The 23,564-nt window shown below is 38.6% G+C and overlaps 1 protein-coding gene across 3 annotated transcripts in view; it reads left to right on the forward strand.

The window, feature by feature from the left end:
• Positions 1 to 333: 333 nt before the first annotated feature.
• ASZ1 (ankyrin repeat, SAM and basic leucine zipper domain containing 1) overlaps positions 334 to 23,564 on the forward strand; it is a 37,892-nt gene continuing 14,661 nt past the window's right edge. Inside the window, exons 1-7 of one of the 3 annotated variants that reach the window (XM_027457737.3) lie at positions 337 to 594; positions 2,115 to 2,208; positions 7,060 to 7,182; positions 10,753 to 10,864; positions 19,935 to 20,046; positions 20,318 to 20,452; positions 22,917 to 23,029. In XM_027457737.3, the coding sequence (XP_027313538.1) occupies positions 481 to 594; positions 2,115 to 2,208; positions 7,060 to 7,182; positions 10,753 to 10,864; positions 19,935 to 20,046; positions 20,318 to 20,452; positions 22,917 to 23,029 (803 nt within the window). In that variant the 5' untranslated portion in view covers positions 337 to 480. Of the gene's footprint in view, positions 595 to 2,114; positions 2,209 to 7,059; positions 7,183 to 10,752; positions 10,865 to 19,934; positions 20,047 to 20,317; positions 20,453 to 22,916; positions 23,030 to 23,564 lie in introns of all 3 variants that reach the window. The other 2 variants (XM_038179905.2, XM_038179909.2) reach the window with 2 other exon arrangements.

Below are 23,564 nucleotides of genomic sequence, written 5' to 3' on the forward strand. Positions count from 1 at the left end.
GCATCACACGAGCTGGCTTTTTAGAAGCGTATAAACGATGACAGAAACAAGAGAAAGCTTTTATTATTTTTTTATTTCCTTCAGGTCTAAAAACACTTCGTAACCAGGAAGGACATCATAGCTTGCCCTACCGCATCACCCAACAACCCTACAAAGCCGCTGAAACACGGAGAAACACGCTACGCTCCCCCACCCTTATAACCGCGAGGGCAGCCCCCTCCCCTCCCCTCCCCTCCCCTCCCGCTGCCGCAGCTCCCCCCTTCCCCTCAGGGACCACACGAGGGCCCCTGCGCGCCCTCCCTCCCTCCCTCCGCCACCGGCCCCTCCGCCCCGCCCCGCCTCGCCTCGCGCGGGAAGGCGGCGGGACCACGTGACCCGCCGGCCCCCTCCCTCTCTCCCGCCTTCCCCAGGCGACGCCGGCCGGGCGCGTGCCGCGGCCGCCATTTCGCCTGTGTGTGTGTGTGGTGAGGGGGCGCCGCCATGTCGCGGGGCTCCGCCGCGTCGTGGGGCGCTCGCGTGGCGGCAGGCTGCGACGAGGACTGCGACAGCGACGACGACTGCTGGGATATCGGCGTCCCGCGGGATGAGGCGCAGGTGGGGCGAGGCCTTGCCGCTGTCGGAGCCCTCGTCCAGCCGGGGCTGGGTGGTGGCTGAGGGGAGAGGGCTTGAGACCCACCCCCCGTCTCTGTTGTGGGTCTCTATTTAGAAGCTGTGGTGGAATACCCTTGGTCTAGGCATATAAAACCTGGATTTTGAAGGATTGACTTCTTATGTGAAATCTTTGCGTTTCTCTTAAATGATTTCTCTGCTTATTGATGGCAAACCTGTTACTCTTCCCCTGAGAGAATGAATCTGAAAGAGACCTGAGGCCTAGAAAGCTGCTTTATGTTTTAAATCTCAGAATGTTTTGTCCTAATATGAAGACGTAAGAGATTTATGGCATCTGATAATCATGAGGCATTTGATAGTGCAAAGGGAGGCCCTGCATGGCTTTTTCTCGTGGCTGGAGCTAGAAAATGGAAGTAAGGTTAAAATTAGCAGTACTCTGCTAAAGGTTACAGTCAATTTTTCACTGGCCTTGATCTTTAAATCAAGGTTCCTACCCAAAGATATGCGTCATTTGGAAGTTGATGGTTAAGTAGAGTATAAATAAATCCAAATTAATTTATTGGCTGTTTCTTATCATTGATTGTCTATACATTAATTAGTTACTAAGAACTCTGCAAAAAATGTGGGAAAGACTACAGTACCCTGGGGGAAATGGTATAATTCTGAGTCTTTGTGATACAACTCCAAAATTCACCACAGAATACGACTTCTGACTATACCCTCTTCTGTCAGCAAAGAAGCTAGTGAATATTCCTTGATTCATTGGTGTATGTAATCACTTCTAGTTGGGATGATGCCAGCAGCAATCTGCATCTGCAGCTTTAATATAGAACAAATCTGTGATGCTTCTGTGAAAGGAACGTGAGACAGGCAACGGCTTGAATCGTAAACTAGTCCTTTGGTCAAATCAGTTTTTAGCCAACTCATTTATGACACAGCAATTATAAGTCTTTTGCCATCACAGGAGTAGGAGGGAATAACCACGTTAACCCTTCCAGCCATGAAATGCAGGGCTATGCCACACAGCTAGTCACTGGGTTACGCTGCCCCACGTTGCAATTTTTGTTTCTAATTATATTAGTTTTATTTTTTTAACACTTCACAGCATGTGAAATGTGCAAAAAAGGTAAAGAAATGTGTTGCAATATTGTTTTAGCAGCAGAATATGAAAAAGAGTCTTAATTGAAAGAACACACCGCTAAGAAAATCTGCAAACACTGTAGGAGGATAGCACATCCATTGAGAAGGAAGATAGTTGCATTTTCAGAGAATGGAACCTTTCTGAGAAGGTCATCTTAAAACTTTTTTTTACAGTTGAGCCCAAGCAGGTCCTCGGAGGTGGAAGGTGGAAGAAGTAAAGTCTTAACAACGCCTTTCTCTTCCTTCACTTCTCTGTGTTGTCCTTACAGAGATCATTAGTGCTTTTATACTGAATTCAAGCTGTAGTTGATAGCTTGAAATAGTTACCATGTTTTTAACTTAAGTTTTCTTTGTCTGTCTATCAGTTGGATCAAATGTTGGAGTTAGACAAGAAGGATGCATTCAAGAAAGCTCTGGTTCATGGTGATGTGTCCTTGATAGAAGAACTCTTAAACTCAGGTAATTAAAGTTATTTATGAAGTTAAATACATTTGCTTGAACTTGGAACGAATTCTAAATCTCTGAAGTTTCTTGTTTCAAAGTAACATCTTGGGTCAATGTAAGAATACGTGAATATGTCCAATATGGGATAAAAACTCTTGGTATAAAGATGAAATTGCTTTTTTTCAGTGTCTCAGCATGATGTATTTCTGCAAGCTCCTTCTAATTGATACTTATTTTATTTTGTCAGTCAAAACTCAAGGAAACTGAGAAAGCTGTCATGTGGGAGCAATTACATAAGGTGTTTGTTTTCAGATGTATCTCTAACCTGAAAATATCTACCAAAAACACTGAATTTGAGGTTGTTTAAATTGAGAGTGAGAGTTGAGTGGGGATTCTTTATTTTGTTGTTCTACTTTGGAGGCTGGGGAGAAGGAAGGACATCGGCTTTTTGTGTGTGTGTGTTTGAAAATTCCATGTTTTTCTTGACCACAGCACTGTTAAATTTGTGGCATGTGCCATTTGTAATACCTTAATTTTCACAAGTGCCATGTTTAATACTTCAGTATCTGGTACGTGCCAAGTGTCATGGCAACATCAGCTGGAGAAAGATTTTGTGATTCCAAAAGGTCTAATAGGGTTTATGTGGCATTTGTCACTAAAAAGTAGTTTGTCCTGACACTAAAAGCTTTTATCCATGATCTGTTACTCAGTATTTCTCTGTAATGTGTTTCTGCTATTCAGCGTTAGGAGGATTGGACTTACTGAAGCATCCAGAGCAATCAGAAGCTGCATAGTTGATGTGACCTGCCTAGTGATGATTATCAGGAAGTTTTGCTTCAACAAACAAGCAGAATAAGTAGTCGTGAGCTTGTTCTCTGAGAAAATGTGTCTTGTGGCTGGAAGAAAGTATTTTTTTCAGCTAGCAATGGGTTTTTCTGAGTTTTAAATTGGTGACATAACTTGCCCTTCAAGGAGAAGACTTTCTCACCCCAACAGGGAATAATCTTATTTTAAATCAGTATTAACTCAAAAACAATGCACAAGTTGAAACACAGTGTGTGAATACTGTGTGAAATGTATCTTCTGTCTTGCATAGAATGAATCTGTTCTCATGTAGAGTTTTTAGTGATACCTGTGCATTAGATTGCTTAGTTGTTCTGTTACAGTTAGCCACTCTAAACTGCTTATTCAGCAAAACAGTAATAGCTCAGATCAAACCTTTTTGTGTTGGTGCTTGCTACGTAATGAGCTGTTCTAGCCATTTGGAAGGTGAAAATTCCTGTAGTCTGGCGTCTTCTCTAAAATACACAAGGCAGTGAGTGTCATGAAAGCGTCTTTAAATTACCTAAGATTATGATTAATTTTTAACACATCGAGTATAGCCTCTGCAGAGCAGTGGAACATAATGCCTCTCTGACGAAAGGTAACATTGTCCTTCAGAGGATTAGTGCTTAGTCAGATGAAATCTTTGCCTCCAAAGTGGCCTTTAGTTTCTGTTCAGTAGAGCTTGCAGAAGGCGTGCTATCAGCTCTCCACCAAACTCCAGGTTTGTGTTGGAAGTGGATTTCCTAGCAACAGTTATGGACATTCCCTCAGGTAGAACAAGAACATGCTGTCTTCTGGCTTGCATATTAATTGCTCCAAGAATCCGTGGTGCTGAGGCAGTTTCACAGAGCTCCTTTAGGAAATGGACAAGTCTTCTCTAATCTCTCCTATTAAATACTAACATACTAAGAACAGTTTCCTGAAGTGTGTGTCACAAAGTATTGCAAGCAAGTAGAAGGTGCGGCGGTGACTCTAACTGGCATTTTTGTCTGCTCTGGAAGCAAAATACTTACTACTGTATAATCTGTATGTTTTCCTCAAATGGGACTAAAAGTTAAGGCCTTGTGACAGTTCAGGCTGATCAGAGATACAAATACAGGCACTCCTTTCTTGTTCTCAGCAGTCTGTTCCACACCTGTCTTTGTGTGTTTGTCGGAGCTCATCTGGTCTTGTGCAGGTGGTTCAGACAACTAAAGTAACAGTAAACTATGTACGTGAGGGTGGGGAATGAGTAATTTTTCAGCCATTTAGGACTTCGAACTGAGAAACATAGGTGGGCCAGCATTGGAGACAGCAGCAGTGCTATTTAACTTCGCTTTAAGGTGTTGTGGAACCACAGCAGTAACTGTTGACAGACTTAAATCAATACTTCTATTAGAAAAGAAGTCTTCCAGTATCAACCATTTTAGAAGTTGTCCCTCAGATAAACTGAGACTGAATGTGAATGGATTCTAAAAGTAGAAGCGGTTCTTAAACTAAGAGTCTTTCAGCACCTTACATTTTTTTGTATCATCCCTGGAATTACTTATCGTGAAAAGGTACATGCAGAATGTGATCATAGTTCTTCCTTGTTAAACTTTCTGAATTTGAGGTTGCATTTTTCTCTCTAAAAATAGCCTTCCTACCACTGCTGTTACTAGCTACAGTCAACAAAATACCTGAACGAGGTACCAGAGAAGCTGCACTAAGGTGTGCGAGTGGGTATGTGACCACTAGCAAAGATCAAGCCAGACTAGCCAGTGAGTGAAGTGGGAAGCAGGGCGATGCATGTGTGGGCTGTGGAGCCCTCTGTTCGGACAGAGAGGGGAGCAGGGTGAGGCCATCGATGCTGTGTTCATGTGAGCGCTCTGTGTGTCTGTCTGAGTGTGTCTGTGGGGCTGGTGGTGTCTGTGTGGTCTGTGCGTGCCTGCTGGGATTACACACACAGCCTTGGTACTGGTTGGACCTGGGATCATGGAGCTGCAGCAGGCTGGCTGATCCGGCCTCATTTTTTCCTAAATGTTTTTTTTTTTGTTTTTTTTTTTTCCCCTGGGCTTCTTTGTTACCTTATCAGACTTCATAAGGGTGTTTTTAATACCAAATGAGCACTTGAAAACAGCTCATGCAATGAGTTTGAGCAGTAACTAGTTGGAGATGCTTGGTTAACAGCTCCTGTAACCATGCAGCCAAACAGCCAGGTAAGTGTTGATACTACTTTAATTGTCCTTTCTCAATCTTCCCCTGAGGATAACAGTTTGCGTTGTGACTTCCACAGTGCATAAATGCTTCAAGGCACTCACTAGAAAGACAGCAGCAGGCCATGTGTGACAGGCTGCAATGCAACTTCGACATTTCAAAGTTGCCTTGCAAAAAAAGACCATTCTACCTTTAAAACTTAGGAAAAGCACCAGCATTCTGGCTGATACTGTACACTATATATGTAAAGAAAGCAGCAAGGAAAGCACTTTATCAAGTGTTCCAGTAAATCTGAATGCCTGCCTAGTAGGTCTTTTGCTATTATTATTCAAATATGTATTAAAAAGCTCTGGATGGGAGCTCTAGTCACTTGGACTGCTTTTCTTCTAAAGAGAGACAGTGACTTTTTAACGCTGAGAGTGCCGGCTTTCTCTTACTCCACTCCTAGCGGTGTTAGTTCAGTGGGCTGTGGGATATCAAACTTTCTAGATACTTGAAGCGACTTGTCTACAAGGAAGTTCAGATACTGCTGAGGGACTGGCAGTCCTCACCCACAGTTACTGGCTCACCTTATGGAACTTGGCTGTGGGCCTCAGCGAAGCGATTTTGTAAACGGCAAACAGGAATGCTGTGGCATTAAGGATTGCAGCTAGTATGTATGCATTACTGAAGGGATTTGATCATAGCTTCTGTGGCTTGCAGGTGTTAGAATACTTCAAAACCTGGCATTCGTTGAATGCTTCCTCTTTATTGATTACAACTCCTGATCCTGAACAGTTGAAGAATCAATTGCAGAGCGGTGACTTTCTACTCTCAGCTTTAATGTCTTCATGTTGCTACAATGAGCAGATCTTTGACAAGCTATCTAGGCAGGGAAGGTAAATACGCGTTCTGCATGAAAAGGTTTGTGTGTAGCTTGACTGTCACAAATTTCTTAGGACAGTGTTTTCCACAACTTCCTCTTGTAAAGAAATATATTTAGTAATCCATATCACTGTTGGACTAACATGGAATCAGCTGATGGCAACCAACTGCTATAGATAGAGGAAATAATACGCGACGGATGAGTAAAGGGATGTTTTCTCTTACTGCAAAAATCTATAAAGATTTTTATTTGAAAGTTGTCACATGAGTTGCTGGGTCTGGTACTCCATGTTTGGTGAATTTGGAAGTGCCGTCTGGCCAGTTTATTATTAGCCACAGAAGAGGCTGTGACTATTATACAGGCTAACAAAGCTGGTGGTGGTGACTGAATCTTGCATTATCTTATCTTAGAATTATAGAGTGGTTTGGGTTGGAAGAGACCGTAAATTATATTTCTTTGGAGATAATATTTTCATAGTACTGAACACAAAACTAGTATCTGCAGCTTAGCTGCATTGGAAGGCAGCTAATAAAAGGAGCCATGAAGCCAGAAAACCCTAGTCAGTATGGTCTTAATATATGACAGACACGGTGTTTCCACAGCAGCCCATTTGGCTTGGTAAGAATAAAAATTTGGGGGTTTAGTTTGAGAAAAGCTGTAGCACTAAAGTGGAGAAAACAGATTATGTTCACTTCTCTGAAATTAATTTGCAGTTATTTATTATTATTATTATTATTATTTAAATGCTTTTCTGTTGTGCTTACCTACTTGGATTGAGTACTGGGCTTCCTTGGGGTCAGTTCTAAAAGTTGTTTTCTGGTATTCCAGAGAAGGATGTATTTAAAAAACAACAGTGGTATAAGAGGCTTTCCTTTCCCTAGGACTAAGTGGAAACTGTGTAACCTTAATGCTAATACATATTTGAATAAGATTTATAAAATCTTTTTTATAAAAGATTTATTGATGTAATTTAAAGATTTTAGTATCTTAAATTTTGACAGGTGTAAGCATAGAATCTAGCTTTCAGTTTGGATGGACTCCCCTGATGTGTGCTGCCAGTGTGGCTGATTTTGCAGTGGTGCGTCTCCTTCTGGACAGAGGTGCCAATGCATGCTTTGAAATAGGTAAGATGTGAATAAAAATAGTGGCCAGTACCTCTCCGTGCCAGACGTTGGCCTACCTTTATTCTCTTTCTATGTAGAGAGAAAAAAATCAAATGATCACAATGGAACTGGGATATAGTCTAGATTTTTAAAGCAAAAGTAGTATTTCTGAAGTAATATATGTATGTATTCTTGGATCTCATCTGGATTCAGCTGATGGATATCCTTATTCTGTCTCTCTCTTTCCCTCTCATTCTGTCTTCCATACCACCTCCTGATCCCCAGGTACATTTTTTAAAGTGGTGTTTGAAAATACCTGTTTAAGAATCCTAGAGTGAAGTTGTAGAGTTAAAACTTCCTTTGTTTGATCCTGTTATGAATGCAGAAAACAGCTAGAATTCTGAATTTTGGGTGGTACCCAGTGCTTTTAAATTCATGATGACAACGTTGTTTCATCCCTTCTAAACCTAACAGAAGTGCTTTTTTCCTATAAAATGTTACTCCTTTGTTCAGCTTTCCAGCTGGTTATGTGCAATAGATTCATCTTTAAGGCCATAGATGATGCTTCTCCCACTGCAGTTGTTTGCTTTCTGCTCTCGTCACACATTGTTAGCCTTCAAACGTGCCAGCTGACCTGCTCATGTGATCACTCTGTATCTCATTTTAGACCAAAGTAATAAATAAGCACTAGGTTTTAGGTTAATGATGGGTTTTGATTTTTATATTTTAAATGACTACACCCTAACAATCAGAAGAATAGGTCACATGTCAGGCCTGCAAGATGGTGACAAAGAGTAATTCCCTTCCTCTGGCATTAACTGAAGAAATAATGTGCTTGCAGGAGTAGCTGTCCAGTTAATGGGAAACTATTGTAGACTTCTATAAAACTAGAGCAAAAGTTTTATGTTAAGTGAAAATTACTCTTCAGTGTGTTGCCAAATCTGGGTTTTTGGCAAGAATTTAATGGAACTTATCAATACTACTAGTTCCTCTCTCAGTTTTTATAGCTCATTAATAACTCTCTCCTGCTTCAACTGTAGTGTTTTCTTCTGCTTTGTTATGTTGGAAAACTTAGCCAAGCTCTAGAAAAGACATTGCAATACAGAAGAAACAGATGAAACATGTTACTATGAAGTACATAAAAACAGTGCTCTTATTTTCCAGTAGACTGCCAGTATTTGTAATCGAAGTAGTAGACTGCAGTGCAGGTGGTACAAATCAGGATTCTAAAATTTTCTTGAACTTGTTAGGAGCTGATCAGTCTGAGATAAGAGTAGATTGCCTGCACCAAGGACAGTTAAGCCTTCAAATTACTGTCCTTAGCCAGTGTCAGAGGACTTTCATGTGGCTGCTACAGTTCATGCTTGTTCCATGTTTATGGTTGTAGAGAGCTGTAAAATTGGACAGAAACTTCTGTGGGCAGCATTTTCAGCCATCCAGTTAACCAACATGCATGGCATTTTTTCACCCTGTGACCAGTTGTGTTTGACCAAAGTGTCACCTTGCTGGGATCAGGTTTCTCAGCTTGTTTCCTTGTTGGTTTGTATATCAAAATAGTAGCTAGGGCACAGCTGAGCATTGTCCAGCCAGGAGCAGTCTTGCAAGCGATTGATTCAGGTCAAGCCAAATGTGTTCAGTACAGCTATGCCATCCCTAAGTGGCACTAAATGTCATCAGTCCTGGTTGTTCTGTATGAGCTGGCAATCACTTGAGTGATCCCATACTAGTAATGTTATAACCTTATAATCCTAACAACAGCTCTACTGTTAATCACTGTTTGTCATGTTTCAGTTATCCTTTGTAAGCTACTTGCTTAATTTTACCCTAATAGTGGAATGAACTTCAATTGTCATGAAGAATGAGGAACTAATGGTAGCATTTGCTGTGTGGTGGCATCAGAATGTAGCATCTTGAAGGAGTAAATTCACTGTTTCTTCTCTGTGTGTTTTTTTTCAGCTAGCCTGACCACAGACTACTCTTACTATTTTTTTTCTGTGCAGAAGAGAAACCTGAGTGTTCTAAGGTGTTTCTTCTTCTCTTGCTTATGTATGACCTGTAGGTAGGCCAGCAGAAATCAACTTCCCACCCTTTATCACTATTTTAACTATGGAATATAAATATAACTACAGTTTCTTCTTAAATGTAATTCCCAGATTAATGATGTTTATTGCTTTCTTTTGCTCAAAGTCCAGCCAGCTTTCAGTTCATGTTATTATTGATGACCAGTTTAAATGTTTAGAGCAAGAATCTGTTAGTGAATGAAATTATTTACTGGAAAGCTAATTACTTACCGTTAAGGAGTTTAAGTGACTCTATGAAACTTACTTTTTCATTTAATACACTGATCTATGTGTTTTACAACTTCTGTGTGAGAAGGTTGAAAGTTGCAGGTTGGTCTATAAAAACCTAGGTGAATTTAAACACAAACCTAAGGTCTTAAGTTGGAGAAGTCAAAGACAAGAAGTTGGGAGAAGCAAAGAAAGTGGAGCAGATTGGGGTGAAGTATATAAACTTCTCAAGTTTAAATGCAAAAAATAGCTGATCTCTTTTGAAGAATAAAGGTACTAGTGCGTACACAGTCCTAAGATTTCTATAAGAAAGGTAGAAAATATGTTGTAACACTTCAAGGATTGGTCTGAAGTATGTACAGTTAAAATTATACTTGTTAAATTGCTGAAAGCATGTTTGAGCTTGCATGTAAGTTTGTGCAATAAGCGAAGTGGGCAGTTGTTCAAATGCTAGTCTTCTAAGCCAAAGAGCTTGCTAAGGTCCTTGAGGTGTGATGTTTTCCACATACCTGTAGGAGAAAAATAGGAAAGATCTCCCCTGTTCCGTGGGCAAACAGCAGTGGTGTGCAGTTGTGATCCATGAATAAAGGTGGCACATAACATCCAGCTGCCTCTGGAGCTGGAGCAAAGAAAAACACTGGTTCCTCATGATGATTTTTTTTACGTATTGTGGATGTGGATTTAAGGAACATATCTCCTTTTGTCATCTTCTTCTTGCCAGTACTGCACAATAGTAGTCTAGGTTTGTAAACTTTTCCTTTTCCTTCATCCCTTTACTAAAGCCTTGTTACTTGAACTGTCCTTTGTATGGACCCCTGTTCTCCCTACAATTGATGTTGCTATGTGTTTTTTAAAAAATTGTTGCATGCACTTTTTTTTTAATCTGTTGCGGTTAACTTCAGTAAGATGTTTCTTCATTTGGCTGTGTTTTGGGGAGAGGTAGGGAGGAACAGGGATTGAATCTCCTGGTGTGGACCAAGATTTTAGAAACAGATACCTAAATTTAAGCTCCTGCAGGTTTTTTTTCACCACGTAAGCAAGCATCCTCACCTTCAGTAGTGGTAGATGCTCTACTAGTCTCATTCACTCCTGTCTTTGTCTTCTGTTTTTAGATGCCTTTATCTTACCTGATAATTCTAGTGACTTTTACGGGAAGAAAAACAAGTTTGTTACATTTTTGTTTTAAATCTTAGTTTATCAACACCTGATAAACAAATCTAGCAAACGTAAAGGCTTTTAAAGGAACTTTTGGATTAGCATAGTATTGGTGTATGCAATTTTCTAACTGCAAGTTTCCAAACAGATAAGTACACAGTGCTGATGGCAGCGTGTGCTGCTCATGCTTCAGAGGAAAACATCTTGAAGACTGTGGAACTACTGCTGACAAGGAATGTCGACCCTAACCTTACTTGCAGGTACAAAAAAAAGTCTGTGAACACTGTATTACGTAATATTACTGTAGAGACATTTGTAGGCTTAGTTGTTACCACTTAAGATGATGTCTACTTCATTAGCTTTTTGTAACTTTGCTGCTCTCTGTATGTACAGAAAGATTAATGTGCAGGTGTTTTTTTCTTCTAGTATAGTCATTCACCTGAGTAAGCGTGTGATCAAATTTATCAAATTTAAATGTGTGTGTGTGTGTTGTGTTTTTTGGTGTTTTTGTTTGTTCTTAATTTTGTTGTGTTGTGTTTTTTTTAAAAGATAATTATTTTAATCCCTTTGGTTGACAATAGTGTAAGCACAGGAAATATACCCTATGATTTGGGGAAGGCAAATTTCTTATTCTGTATAAGGATGTGGGTTAACGCATCAGTTAATCGGTTAATTCTTTATTTAAATTCAGGCTTTGCTTTTGAGCTTTTTGCGATTATCTAGCTATATTCCTTACAGAGATTCCTGTGGAAAAAATAAACTTCTCTGTAAATAAGTTATTCTAATGCAAGCATGCTTTAATCTCCTTTAAAAAAAAAACAGATGACAGTTTGTTTCTCAAATTACCATGTCCTGTCTCAGCAGTCTGAAGCAATGCATTGCAAGCTGTCTGTACTTGCATAGGCTGCTGCAGTGATTTGTTTTAAATCATGAAGAAGGAAATTCTGGGCTGATCCATGATGAAGTATCCTCCCTCTGATGGAAGAAAAAAGCTTTTTGTTTAGTTCAAACTGAAACTGCTTGTTTTTCACTTGACTGAACTTACTTTTTTACACCACAGCTTTTTCACCTCTTTACCACATTACCTAAAATACGTGGACTGTGTAGTGATACAAAAAGAACAGAATTGGAGGCCTGTGGGTTCTTATTAAAATAATTCAATTAATTTACTGGGCCCTGACCCTCACTATAATCATAGTACTGATAGATGGGGAACAATAATAATAATAATAATTTATTTACAAAGTTATGCTGAAGTGGCACTGATCTACAGCACCAAAATTAAATGCCCCATTCATTCTTTATAGACTAAAAATTGCTCATGAAAGAAAACTGTAAATAATTACAACTTGTTGCCCTCGGATAGCTGGGTATTAAAATAAATGTCTTGCCTGAAAAAATGGGGGAAATCTTTCCATTATACAGCTTTGCCCTGGGTGTTTGAAAACAAGCTAAAGCTGAAAGTTTACACTTAAAAAGGCCTTTGGCTGAACTTTGAAGAAAAAAAGATTGGCTTCTGACACAAGAGTTGGGAATTTTAAGGGCAAAACCTTATTTATAAACTCAGTGTGTGTTTTGCATAGTTGATCTTATTTATTTACTGTCTCTCTTTGTTCCCTAAGACCTTGTACTACTCAAGAATTAACTTGCATGTTAGCACCAGATCCAGTGTCCAGTTGTGGTAGTTCTTGCTTTCTCAAATGAAAAGGTAACTGACAATCCAAAATGTAGCATTTCAACCAAACAAAAGTAGAAGTTAGATGACAAGAGCTGGATTTATTTATTTATTTTTTTTTTTTCAAAAATCTCCCTGCTGCCTTTTTTTCCCTTCTCAGTATTTGACTTCATGCATACTGCTTCATTATTAGAATTGCTTAGGCAGTTTAGCTGCTGCTTTGTGGGGACTTCTTCCAGTGTGTTCAGAAACACTGGGATGAAACGCATCAGGATTCTGGGAAGATCATGAAACTAAACAAATCCTCTGCATGGCACTCAAGTCCTGCTTCGCCTGTTCTTTTAGATCAGAGCGTTCCGTAAGAAGACATCTGAACTGTCAGTGAGTTGAGATTATCATGAGTCTTCACTATGTGATCAGTTCACTGCACGTTAAGAACTAAACTTTGCATTATTTGGTTATCTCAGTACTTAAAAAACAGTGATTTTAGGAATCTTCCCTTACATCCACCAGCAACTGAAATGTATGTGAATTCACAGCTGAAAATCTAACTGTGGTGTAAGACAGAGTTTGATACTTGTTCTTTGTTGATCTGGCAGTGAAGCCGTATGGATTGTTCTTCGATTTCACATCATTTGGAGGTGATAAACAGGAATTTGAATGTTTTTCGACTAATTCATGAAGTGTGCATGATGAGGCAGAAGAGTACTAAAAAATAACCTGTTATTTGAAATGCAGTCTAAGAAAGAAGACAAATTTAAGAGTGGATAGGTAAATGGTTTCTTTGCAATAGAATAGAATACTAAGGAGAAAGTATTAAGCAGAGTAACTCCTGTTATTTTTGCTGAATTAAAGTCAGGAAGTAAATACTGGTGGCTATAAAACCAGTTTCATTGAGAAGGTAGTGTATGAAAGTAGAAGTGCCAACTGCAGAGTTTTGAAAGACAAACAAGGTATTGGATAGGTGAAATGAGAAAGCATTGTAAGACCAGCTCTTACGTAGTCTTTGCAGAGCTACTGTACTCTGAGTGCTTCATCTAAGTGAATGCTAGCTTAAGAAATTAAATGTTTTTATCTTGTACGATTTACCTCCCCCTTGCTCTCAAATGTAAATGATATACTTAAGCCTTTTGTAAGGCCTGGAAATATTTAAGCAGACTCTTTGTTATTTGTTTGGTTTTGTTTTTTAAAAACTTCTTTTTACCTGCAGTGCTTTCTAAAAGGTACACTGGTTTTATTAATATTAACCTGTGACTTCATTTTAGACAGAAGTAAAAGGGTATCACCAACTGACAACTAAATTACAGAACAATTCCTAGGATTGTATTTCATAGGTTGTTTAGTAGACCTGGATTTTAATGATGATACCCTCCAAATTCTTGTTTATTTAAGTACAATAAAAGAAATCTAATGACTTTGCAGGTAAGGACAGTGTTTTGAGTTGATGTTTCATGCCAATAGATTTTTGTTGAAGGACATCAAATAGGTGAATGACTGCAACTTCCTTTATTTTGAAATAAGCTCTTTGTTGCATGTTCTCTGTGGGATGTGTGTGGCGTTTTTTGCCTCAATCTTAAAATTTCTAGTATAGTTGAGTCCTGGTCAATGACCAAGACTGTGTTTGTTTTAAAATGGTTATGAATTTTGTGAGTGGAGAAAATCTTCAAAAAAGGTTTTCTGTTTGCAAGTACTATATCACCAGAATTTTCTTCTGTCTTGTTATATTTGTGTTGTTGTGAAGATTAAAAACTGAGATGGAAGCATACTGTTAAAGTACAGCAATGCATGCACGTTAAAATACAGTCACCATTCAGGTCTGGTTTTAAATTGTCTACATTTACTCCAAATGTAAGCAGAAGTGAGTTGTTTTAAGGAGTATCAGTAACTGTTTCACAATGGAAGTTTTAGACTACTTTGCTCTCTTGAGAAAATCATAGAACCATTTAGTTTGGAAAAGACCTCTAAAATCATGAACTCCAACTGTAAATACAGATGATAGTGGGAGGGTAAAATTTTCACCTCAGTATTGCCCAGTTCACAAGGTAGGTCCCTCTTCAGGTTGCGTAGACAGAATAAAGCAATTGTGTAACACCTCAGTTTTAGCAAGATATTTATTGCTACTGATAAGATAGTGAGTCTGCATGGCTGCATAATAATTTTAAAGACCTTGACGTTATCGCGGTGTGATAGTTAACTACGCCAAATGGCTAATAGTACATCTCAGCAAAGGAAATAGTTTGGGAAAAATTAATGCACTACAGTGTGGTTTATGGCCAGGGCATTTAATACTGATTGAAAATCACGGCATTTAATACTGAGTAAAGATCTTTGATCTTCTTCTGGAAGAAAAGGGTCTTGTGATATTGCATATTAGACCTTGTTAGTTCAAGAGGGTGTCTTATTCTAGCGCTGTGAACTCACAAAGACATCTTATTATGTTGGTCAAACATCAGTACAAAGGGACTAAATATTAAAAAAAAAAAATCAGATGGAAAATTACTCTTAACAAAAGTACTGTGTTCATCTGGGCTATAGCCATGTATGTCTTCCCTCCTTTTATTGAAGTTAGGAAAAAGTCAAACGTGCAGTAAATGTGTAAGTTAAAAGCCATTCTTCTAACCTTAAGTGTTGAAGCTTGTTCATCACCCTTTTCGGTAGTGGAACGAAGTCTAGACACAGAAATGGACGATTTGGATGACTCTACTATTTTCAGCTAGTATTGAATGCACTGCGGTACCACCAGGCTTGGTACTGTTAATCAGAGGCAGAGATATAAGATACTCTGGGACAGTACCAATGTTAGACACTGTTTCCAACAGGCTTTCTGAGAAGAACAATATACCCTCATGTCTTGGGATGTCCCCTGAGCAGCCTTTCTGTAAAACAAAACCTGCACTGCGATCCATTAGCATTATACCAGCAAGGTTCTGTCTCAAGTATGTTCGGCTTCTTCTTTTGGTAGTAGTGTTCATTGTTTATGGTTATTTGCAAACAATTGGTGGTGGTGTTTTGTTTTTGTTTTTCCACATGATAATGTGGATTACTTACTTGTTTTTCTCTTTTACATCAGAATATGCTGCGTCTCCAGCTAAACCACTTTGCTTGTAAAAATGGGACAGTGTGAGGAGGTAGAAGGACAGGGCAGGATGATTGAACATGTCATAGCATTTGCAGTCCCCACTGTTACCTTTTATGCTAATCACTTTTATAATCACCTCTTTTGTAGACTTCTAGCTGTGTGAAAATTACTTTGTCTACTTTTTCATCTCCTGTGTTATGTAGAACTTACGTAGCTATTTTCTATCTGTTTTACCAGAATTATGCAAATATTGAGAAACAGAAACATAGAAGAACGGTGGTCTAAAATGAAGTCTGAAACTAAGCCTGACATATATTCTACCCCAGCCTTCTGACTAGAACTATATGCTTAATTCTCCTAACAAGTTCTCCTTCAAGATGGTAGAATGTTCTTCTACCACCTTGCTTTTAATAAAACAGTGCTTTTTTAAAAATTTTAAAGAAGTATATTGCAGCTCACAACCTGCTAAAGTATGATCTTCCAATCCTGTTTGTTGTACAGAGTTTTCCACCTTGCTCCTTAAAATCCTAGTAAGCTTGAAAAGGGACAAACAGCTTTACTTCTGTTGCTATGGGCACACTGCTACTGTTTCATTTCTCAGTTATAAGCATAATGTAAATCATTGGAGTTAAGAAACTGGCTCCAAAAGCTTCTGAAGATGCTTCTTGGTTTCCTGAACCAATATTCAGTTCACAGATCAACTAATTAAAATACTGCTGTCTTGTAGCTTTTCCTCTCGTTGGGGTCTCAAGAAGAAAGTATTAGAGACTAAATTGATAAGGTTGTTTACTACCTGCTATGTTTTTTTTCCTTGATGTTAGTGATATATCGTTTTAGGAAATAAACCTTTCTGCAGTTGTGAGACTTTAAATAAAATTTATCCTTCTCAAGATTACCAAGCTGCATTACTGAATTTTGTACAAATATCTCTTTGATGGAAAGAAACCTGCATGTGAGTGGAAGACATCTCTTCCTTTCCTCCCTCATTGAGAATCTTCTAGAAAGGTGGACTTTGTTTCGCTTGAGAGTGATTCCAACGAGAAGAATGTGTATTTGTCAGACGTGGTGAATTCTGCACGACAGGTTCAACTTACATCATGTTTGATTAATAAGTTGCTTATGTGCATTTTAAGATTTGTATCTATTTTATATCGACTAACACTTGAGTATCATGTCCAACGTGGGCAGATGCCATGTGGCAAATTGTGCAACGCCAAAGGACTTTGCAGGTTCTTGCAAAACAGGTACACAGGTACTTCTGTGAGCCAGGTTGCTGAAACTAGAGTGTCTGCAAGGTTCCTCAGAACAAAGAGAGGATTCTTCAGATTATTTACTTGGATTGTTATCACTATGCTTTATGTGTATGGCTTTTTTAGGTTGTAGTAAGATGTACCGTGTCTTCAACAAGAAATGATGGATGTTTTGGATCTTAAACCTTGCAGTTCTATTTGCAGGTTTTGTTTTTGTTTTTGTTTTTTTACAGGGTTGGGATAGCGAAGTTGTTTATTTGCTTTATTCTCTGAAGCTCGTCTCCCACTTTCAGACATACATGTAAATGGCCCTTGCTTTCCAAAGAAGTGGTTTTGTCAAAGACATAGCATTGTATCCCCTCATAGATTCTGCTGCATAAATGCAGTTGCATATTTAAGCAGTGCTGTAAATGTTTCTACCCTGAAACAGGCTGTAGCTTTTCAATTTAAAACGTAAATGAAACTGGAATGCGTGAAGTCAGAATTGCCTGTTCGTGTTGGTGGACCTTTTAAACATCACATTTATTGGGTTTTACTTAGAAAGGGAGAAGTACTTTCTCAGTGCCTTTCACGTCATCAAGTTGTTGCCTTGATTTCAGATGTTATCCCTGCAGTACTGTGCAGTTGTAGCCTCTACATGTTGTACTTTGGAGAAAAGAGTGTTCTGTTGCCTCTGGACTTTTGTTCAGTGTTTTTTCTTTGAAAAAGCAGAAGATAATTGCGACGTAGTAGCGGTGTGCAAGTTTAAAAAAAAAAAAAATACTAGAAGCAGAATAAATGAAAATGGATGGGAATGTACTGTTCTTGTAGACAGAAATACTTCAAAGATGGTAGAATGGAAAGTCTGTCACAGGCTGCCTATCACCAAATGCAAATAAGTGTGGGAAGCAATGTCTGCATTGGGCAAGTACCTTTTGATTCTGTTGCTACAAATTATTAAGTTGTATTAACTTCTATTTATTCTTTAAAATGGTGATGATGTTTATAGGTCTCTGTCTCTATATAGACATTGTGTGTATATATAGCATTATTTAGTTAGGTTAGAGGGACTCACTATAGAGTGTTTTTCTCTATTTTTTGCAGTAGTCTTGATAGGATCATAGACTAATTAAGGTCAGAAGGGACATCAGGAGTTCTTTAGTCCAGCATTTTCTTTTAGCTACATCAGCTATGACATCAGGCTAGGTTACTGTTTGGCCTCTAAAACTGCTGAAGAAAGAGACCAGGAAACTTCTTTGAGCAACTAGTTCCACCAGCTGACCCTATTATCAGAATCCACCAATGCACCCTATTTATTATAAGAAAAGTATTTCTGTACATTCAGTCAGAACTTCTACTTTTGAAAAGGTTGATGGGCTAAAATAAATTGGAGACCAGTGCAAATCTCTTCTTCATTTCATTACCAGATTTTTGTCCTATTAAATGTGCATCTTGAGAAGGTGTAGTTACATTCCATTTTCCATATTTCCAAGTAATAGATGGCTTCTTCACATTTATATGCCTGTTTTTTCAGTAGACTTTTAACTGTGCTTGTGTAAGACAAAATACTAACCTAACAGAACCTTTTGTGAATAAGAGAAAAAAAAAAAAAAAAAAGATGAGCAAAGCCATAGTTCTATCAATATTCTTGAAGTAAGCAGAAAGTCAGTGTTTTAAGGCATCTGCTTTGATATACATATGCTTTTCGGGGTCCCTCTACTGGTCAACATTGTACTTAAGAAACTGGTAAAGTTCAGGAAAGTCCCTCAAATTGTATCCTCGCAACATAAACTTTTGACAGCAAATTTTTGTCGTGGAGCTGTACATTTAAAATATATAACACTTTAAGGAAAAAAAAATGCATTTTAAGATACAGTTAATTGTAATCAGACATCATTAGTAAAATATTTCAGCTTATAACTTCTTAATTCATAGCAATGAGAAAATCCAACCCTTTTAAGTTCTTTGGTCTTATTCCGTCAAAGGGTAAGTGTCAGGACTCTCAAAAAATACTTTTCAAAATGGAAACATTTGAGGAATATTTTTTTCTTTCAGAATATGCAAACCAACTCACTGTGGTTTCATTTTACAACCATAAAAAAGCATCTGAGTAGAAGCATAAGATTAGTAGACTGTTGTCAACACAGTTTTGGGATATAAAAAAAAAATAATGGGAAAGATAGTGTCTGTAAGTCCTTACTACTTAGTCAATTGCAAGAAATAACTTTGTGTATATATGCATATATGTATATATATTTACATAATACACCTGTGGATGTATAGGGAGAGAAAGTGTCAAAACTTCAGGGAACAGAGAACAAAAATGAGGCAAAGGACAAAAATATTTTGATATACATTTGTTTTTACCATTTAAAAACTTATTTTAAAAAATATCATTTAAAAAAAAAAAAGCAAACTTAGTGTGGTCTTTCCCTGTAATTTTCTGAAGACTTCACCTGAGTATACCCAAGTAACATTTTGAATGTGAATTGTGCTTGTGCACCCTGTACTCACACTGCAGCTGTGCACACTCACAGGAGTTGTGTGACCTGTGATTCTTGGCTTACATTGTTTTCACCAGAGATAATTTTGCAAATACATACATAGTTGTTATTTTTAACTGAATAGTTAACGAGAAGAGTATTGTGATTTACAGTTTGCCTTCCACAAAACTGCAGTAAATCTTTTTGGAACTTTCAGTTTAAATTAAACCATGTATAGAATTAATCACTTAACTGTGTTTCTCTAAAAAAAAAAAAAAAGGTTTTGAAGTAAAAAGTGAAGGTGCGGTGCTACTTCCCCCACTCCCCAAGTACATGTAGATGAAAGGAATGGGCAAATTGATAATATTCTCTGCTTTTAATAAGGTGGAAACACTGATCTACACCTGTCCTTATTCCCTGATTAAGCTGCTCCATGTGCTAAATGAGAGGCCCATCACTGGGTCTCTGGTAGAATCAAGAGAGATGGTCTTTAAAGAGGAAAAAAAAAAAGTTTCACGTAGTTAAGAACCAAATCAGAAATGGTTTAGTCACCCAAGTTCCTGTGTTTCATATCTGGGAAGGGTTAAGGATATTTTTGTTTCAATGCACCATTTGACTTGACTTCCTTTCATTTAGAGAATAAATGCCAACTCTTAAAACGCTTTAAAAAATGCGAACTGATCTAAGTTGTTGAATCTCTGTTCTGCTAAATTGAACCTTGTGGTAAAGTGTGAATGTGATGTCATGAGCTTTCTTCCTCTGATTTGCTCTACACATACTCAAGTCTTCACTGAATTGAGGTGCCCTCCTTGATAATGCAGTGCGCTTTTAACATCTTGATGTTCTCGTCCCCATTCCTTTCAGGAGACAAATGACTCCGTTGATGTATGCAGCTAGAAAAGGCTATTCTCGTGTTGTTGGTCTTCTTGTTGCTCATGGATCACACATAAATGCCCAAGATGAAAATGGATATTCAGTAAGTGATTTACTTCCATGTATTTTAACTAAAGTTTAAAAAACAATGTACAAACAGGAGCCCATAAGCTTGTTTCTAGTGTACCTTCCTCAAAAATGCTCAGTTACACTCCTTTACCACCACCTTGAGATTGTTTTGCACCATCTTTGTCTCCGGATTCTGCCATGTAAGAAGTTACGCAGGTTGTATTATTGATTGAACCTCCTATTCTTTTTGTTTTTTTTTTTTCTTCATATGTAAACTTGATAAAAACAAAACTGTTCTTATGCAGGCATTAATATGGGCAGCACACCATGGACACAAAAATGTCATTTTTAAGTTGCTGGAGCTTGGAGCTGACAAAAATCTACAGACTAAGGATGAGAAGACAGCAGCAGAGCTAGCAAAACTCAATAAGCATTCAGAGGTACTTCATTTCTTTTTGAGATACAGATTCTGTGGGTTTGGGTTTATTTTGTTGTTTGTTTACTTGTTTGAGATTGCCTCAGAAATTTTCTGTAGAAGTGTTACTTTAGTAACTAAACTGTAGCAGCTAGTTGCATACATTTCCTGTTCCATCTGTGCTGACTATTTTCTGTTATATCCCAACTTACGACAGTGCTTTGAATGCTTTTAAGGGTTTGTTCTTGTGTGTTTTGTTTTTTTTTAAGTTTGGGGATAATTCCCTTTTTTCTGTAGAATCCTTGACTTCGAAATACAGATTTGATAAGGGATTATTAATGTTGGTACTGTTGATATGAGAAGTAGTAAAAGAACATGTTTCCTTCTGTATGCCCAAGTGTGTGAGAGAATGTAGATATTAAACTATTTTGCAGTGTGTAGTTTGTGGTTGAATTTGGAAGGTAAAAGGCTAAAGCTAAAAGGGGGAAAAGGGGAGTCAGCAGTATGTACTGGCTGCCTTCCAAATCTGTTCCCAGGAGAGAAGACAGTCTAAAGCAATATAAATTGGTCATCAGATCATTGGAAGAGCAGAAACTCATTATCAGCGTAAAGAGAGCTGCTGAAAACAGCATATATTTTCCTAAAATAAATCTGTTTACCGCTGTTGCTGGATGATGCATGGTGGATCAGACAAACCAGGCTTGTGTATTTTGCTTTGAGTTGTTCTTGCCAATGACATGGGTTTTTGCAGTGTCTCTTTAAGAATGTTACTTGCTTTAGTGAATTGGGATTCACTGTAATTAGTTTTTTTTTTCTTTTTTACTGTTGTTATTTCTTGTAAGACTATAGGGCTAGGCAGGAGCAGAAGTGTTAACTATGCACAAAGTTGTCAGCGTAGGCTAGCAAGATCAGTGTATGAGGCTCAGTGATCTGTCAACTCAGGTTACTGAAAGAGGCTACAAATGCTTTCTGCCTTTGATAAATGACTTGTTCAGCAGGCTGTGGCCGTATAATCTTATAACATGACTTTGACAGAAGGGAAAACAGGCTCCTCCCGTTTCAGAGGTGGGTCTTGCCTCCTGACCTGTTAAGTGCTAGCTTTTGTACAGTTACTGCAAAGTCTTGCAGATGTTACAAGATATTAAATGGTCCTGAGCTCCAGATGAGGAGTCTGCTCTTTATCCTGTTGGCATCCCCATAGGTTGTCACATAGGCTGTGGCTGCAGAAACTAGCTCTGGGAGGATGCTTATTTTTTTCCCTTGCATATTGTACAGGCTTTGGCTGGGATGGAGTTTTTCTTTGTAGTAGCTCATACGGTGCTGTCCAGATTTGTGACCCGAATGGTGGTGGTGTCGCAGCGGTGGTTTGGCTGTTGCTGAGCAGTGCTTACGCAGTGTCACTTCATGCACGTGCACCTTGGCTGTTTGTCACTCTTCCCCTGCCACTGAGTAGGCTGGTGGGAGCACAGCTGGGTACACTGAGCTGAACTGACCAGAGTTGTTACACACCATGTGACATCATGCTCAGCCAGAAAAAAAAAAATGCGTGTGGGGGGAGATTGCAAGGTAGATACTTCGTAGAGACTGGCTGGGCATCAGCCTGCTACCGGGAGGTGGTGAGTGATTACCTTTGCATCACTTGCCTTTTTTTTTGTTATTTTATTTCACTAATAAACTTTATCTTGACCCACAATTTTTTTCTTGCTTTTGGTCTTCCGATTCTACCCCATCACATTATGGGGAGTGAGCAAGCAGCCACATGGAGGCTTGTTTGCAAGACAGAGTCAGTCTACCATGTATATATGTGTGTGTGTGTGTGTGTGCGCAAAAAACTGGCTGGTCACCTGAATTTCAGAAGCTTGGTCTCACCATTCCTTTGGACTTCTGGGTGTTCCACTAGTTCTGCTAGATTCTCTAGTAACTTAACTCACGCAGGGGCAATTCAGTTTCTGGAATCAGTCACTGATGCATAATGATATTTGACGGAAGGCTTGCTTCTTAGTCAGTTGAAAGAGTCCTTGTCCATCAGGTACAGTTAACTTAGATCATCAGTTATAAACTGCTAAAAGTTGGGTCCGTGTATGCACTGGAAATGGAGATGTTAAAACAGCTTTATGCTTTAAGCTCTTCAGAGAACTTACTCCCTTGAGTGTGTAGAACTCTGGTCTGCAAACCACTAATAATTACGTTGGTGTACTTTTGCTTCTGAAATGCAGGATGCTAGCTCTTCTAGGACTGCATTACATACATTCTTTTGCTTTACATCAGTTCAGTGTTGAGCTTTGATTTTGATTAATTCAGAAATGCTCTTGATAAGCTCTTTGGGCTTAGTCTTAACTCCTCACTGTAGTTCTTTTAGAGAGAAGAGATGGCAGATGTTTGTTCTCTGTGTGTAGTAACTTCTGATAGATCTCTTTGTAGTCTTACTTCTGTGTATTTTTTTACACGTTTTAAGTTAAATAATAATTAATTCATTTTGGCTCTTTCAGATTTATAGTTTACTCTCTTTGGCTGTAAATCACTCACAAGGGAAATACCATGAAACGATTAAGCAAGAGGCTATCTACAAATTTCTGACAGCTGTCCCTGACCACAGAGTTGGGTAAATAAAGTCATAGCATAACTTCAGTTTATAAACATTCCTGAGAGATTGTATTTGTTCATATCAATGTGATTAAGTTTTACTGATACGTGTTGCGTATATTTTGGAGCACTACCAAGAGGCCACAGTAAGTATATTAATACACTTTTGCATTATGAACAGTGAGCATGCTCTAGATCTTTCCTGCCTCTGACTTGATGTAGAGTCCAGTGCCACTTCACTTTTTTTCAGTTTGATAGTACTGAACATTTGATAGACTTCATTTGATAGTAAATTTCAAATGCTTTCACTGAATGCTTGTTTTCAGTGTTAGTCCACCAGGACGAGCTGTGCCCCATTCTTTCTTCCACGTGTATTCAGACACTTGGGTGGCCTTGAGAAAGTCCAAGTGAAGTACATGTGACTCTGAAGCATGCAGGTGTTCTTTGGGTGAACTCAGCACCTGCTTCAGCAACCTTGAAGATGGTCTGACACTGTTCTGTTCCAGAATGTAAAGCTAAGAAGTCCGCAAGAAACCATTCACTTTCCTCCTTGA

The sequence above is a fragment of the Anas platyrhynchos genome, chromosome 1, assembly GCF_047663525.1.
Source record: "Anas platyrhynchos isolate ZD024472 breed Pekin duck chromosome 1, IASCAAS_PekinDuck_T2T, whole genome shotgun sequence".
NCBI lineage: Eukaryota > Metazoa > Chordata > Aves > Anseriformes > Anatidae > Anas > Anas platyrhynchos.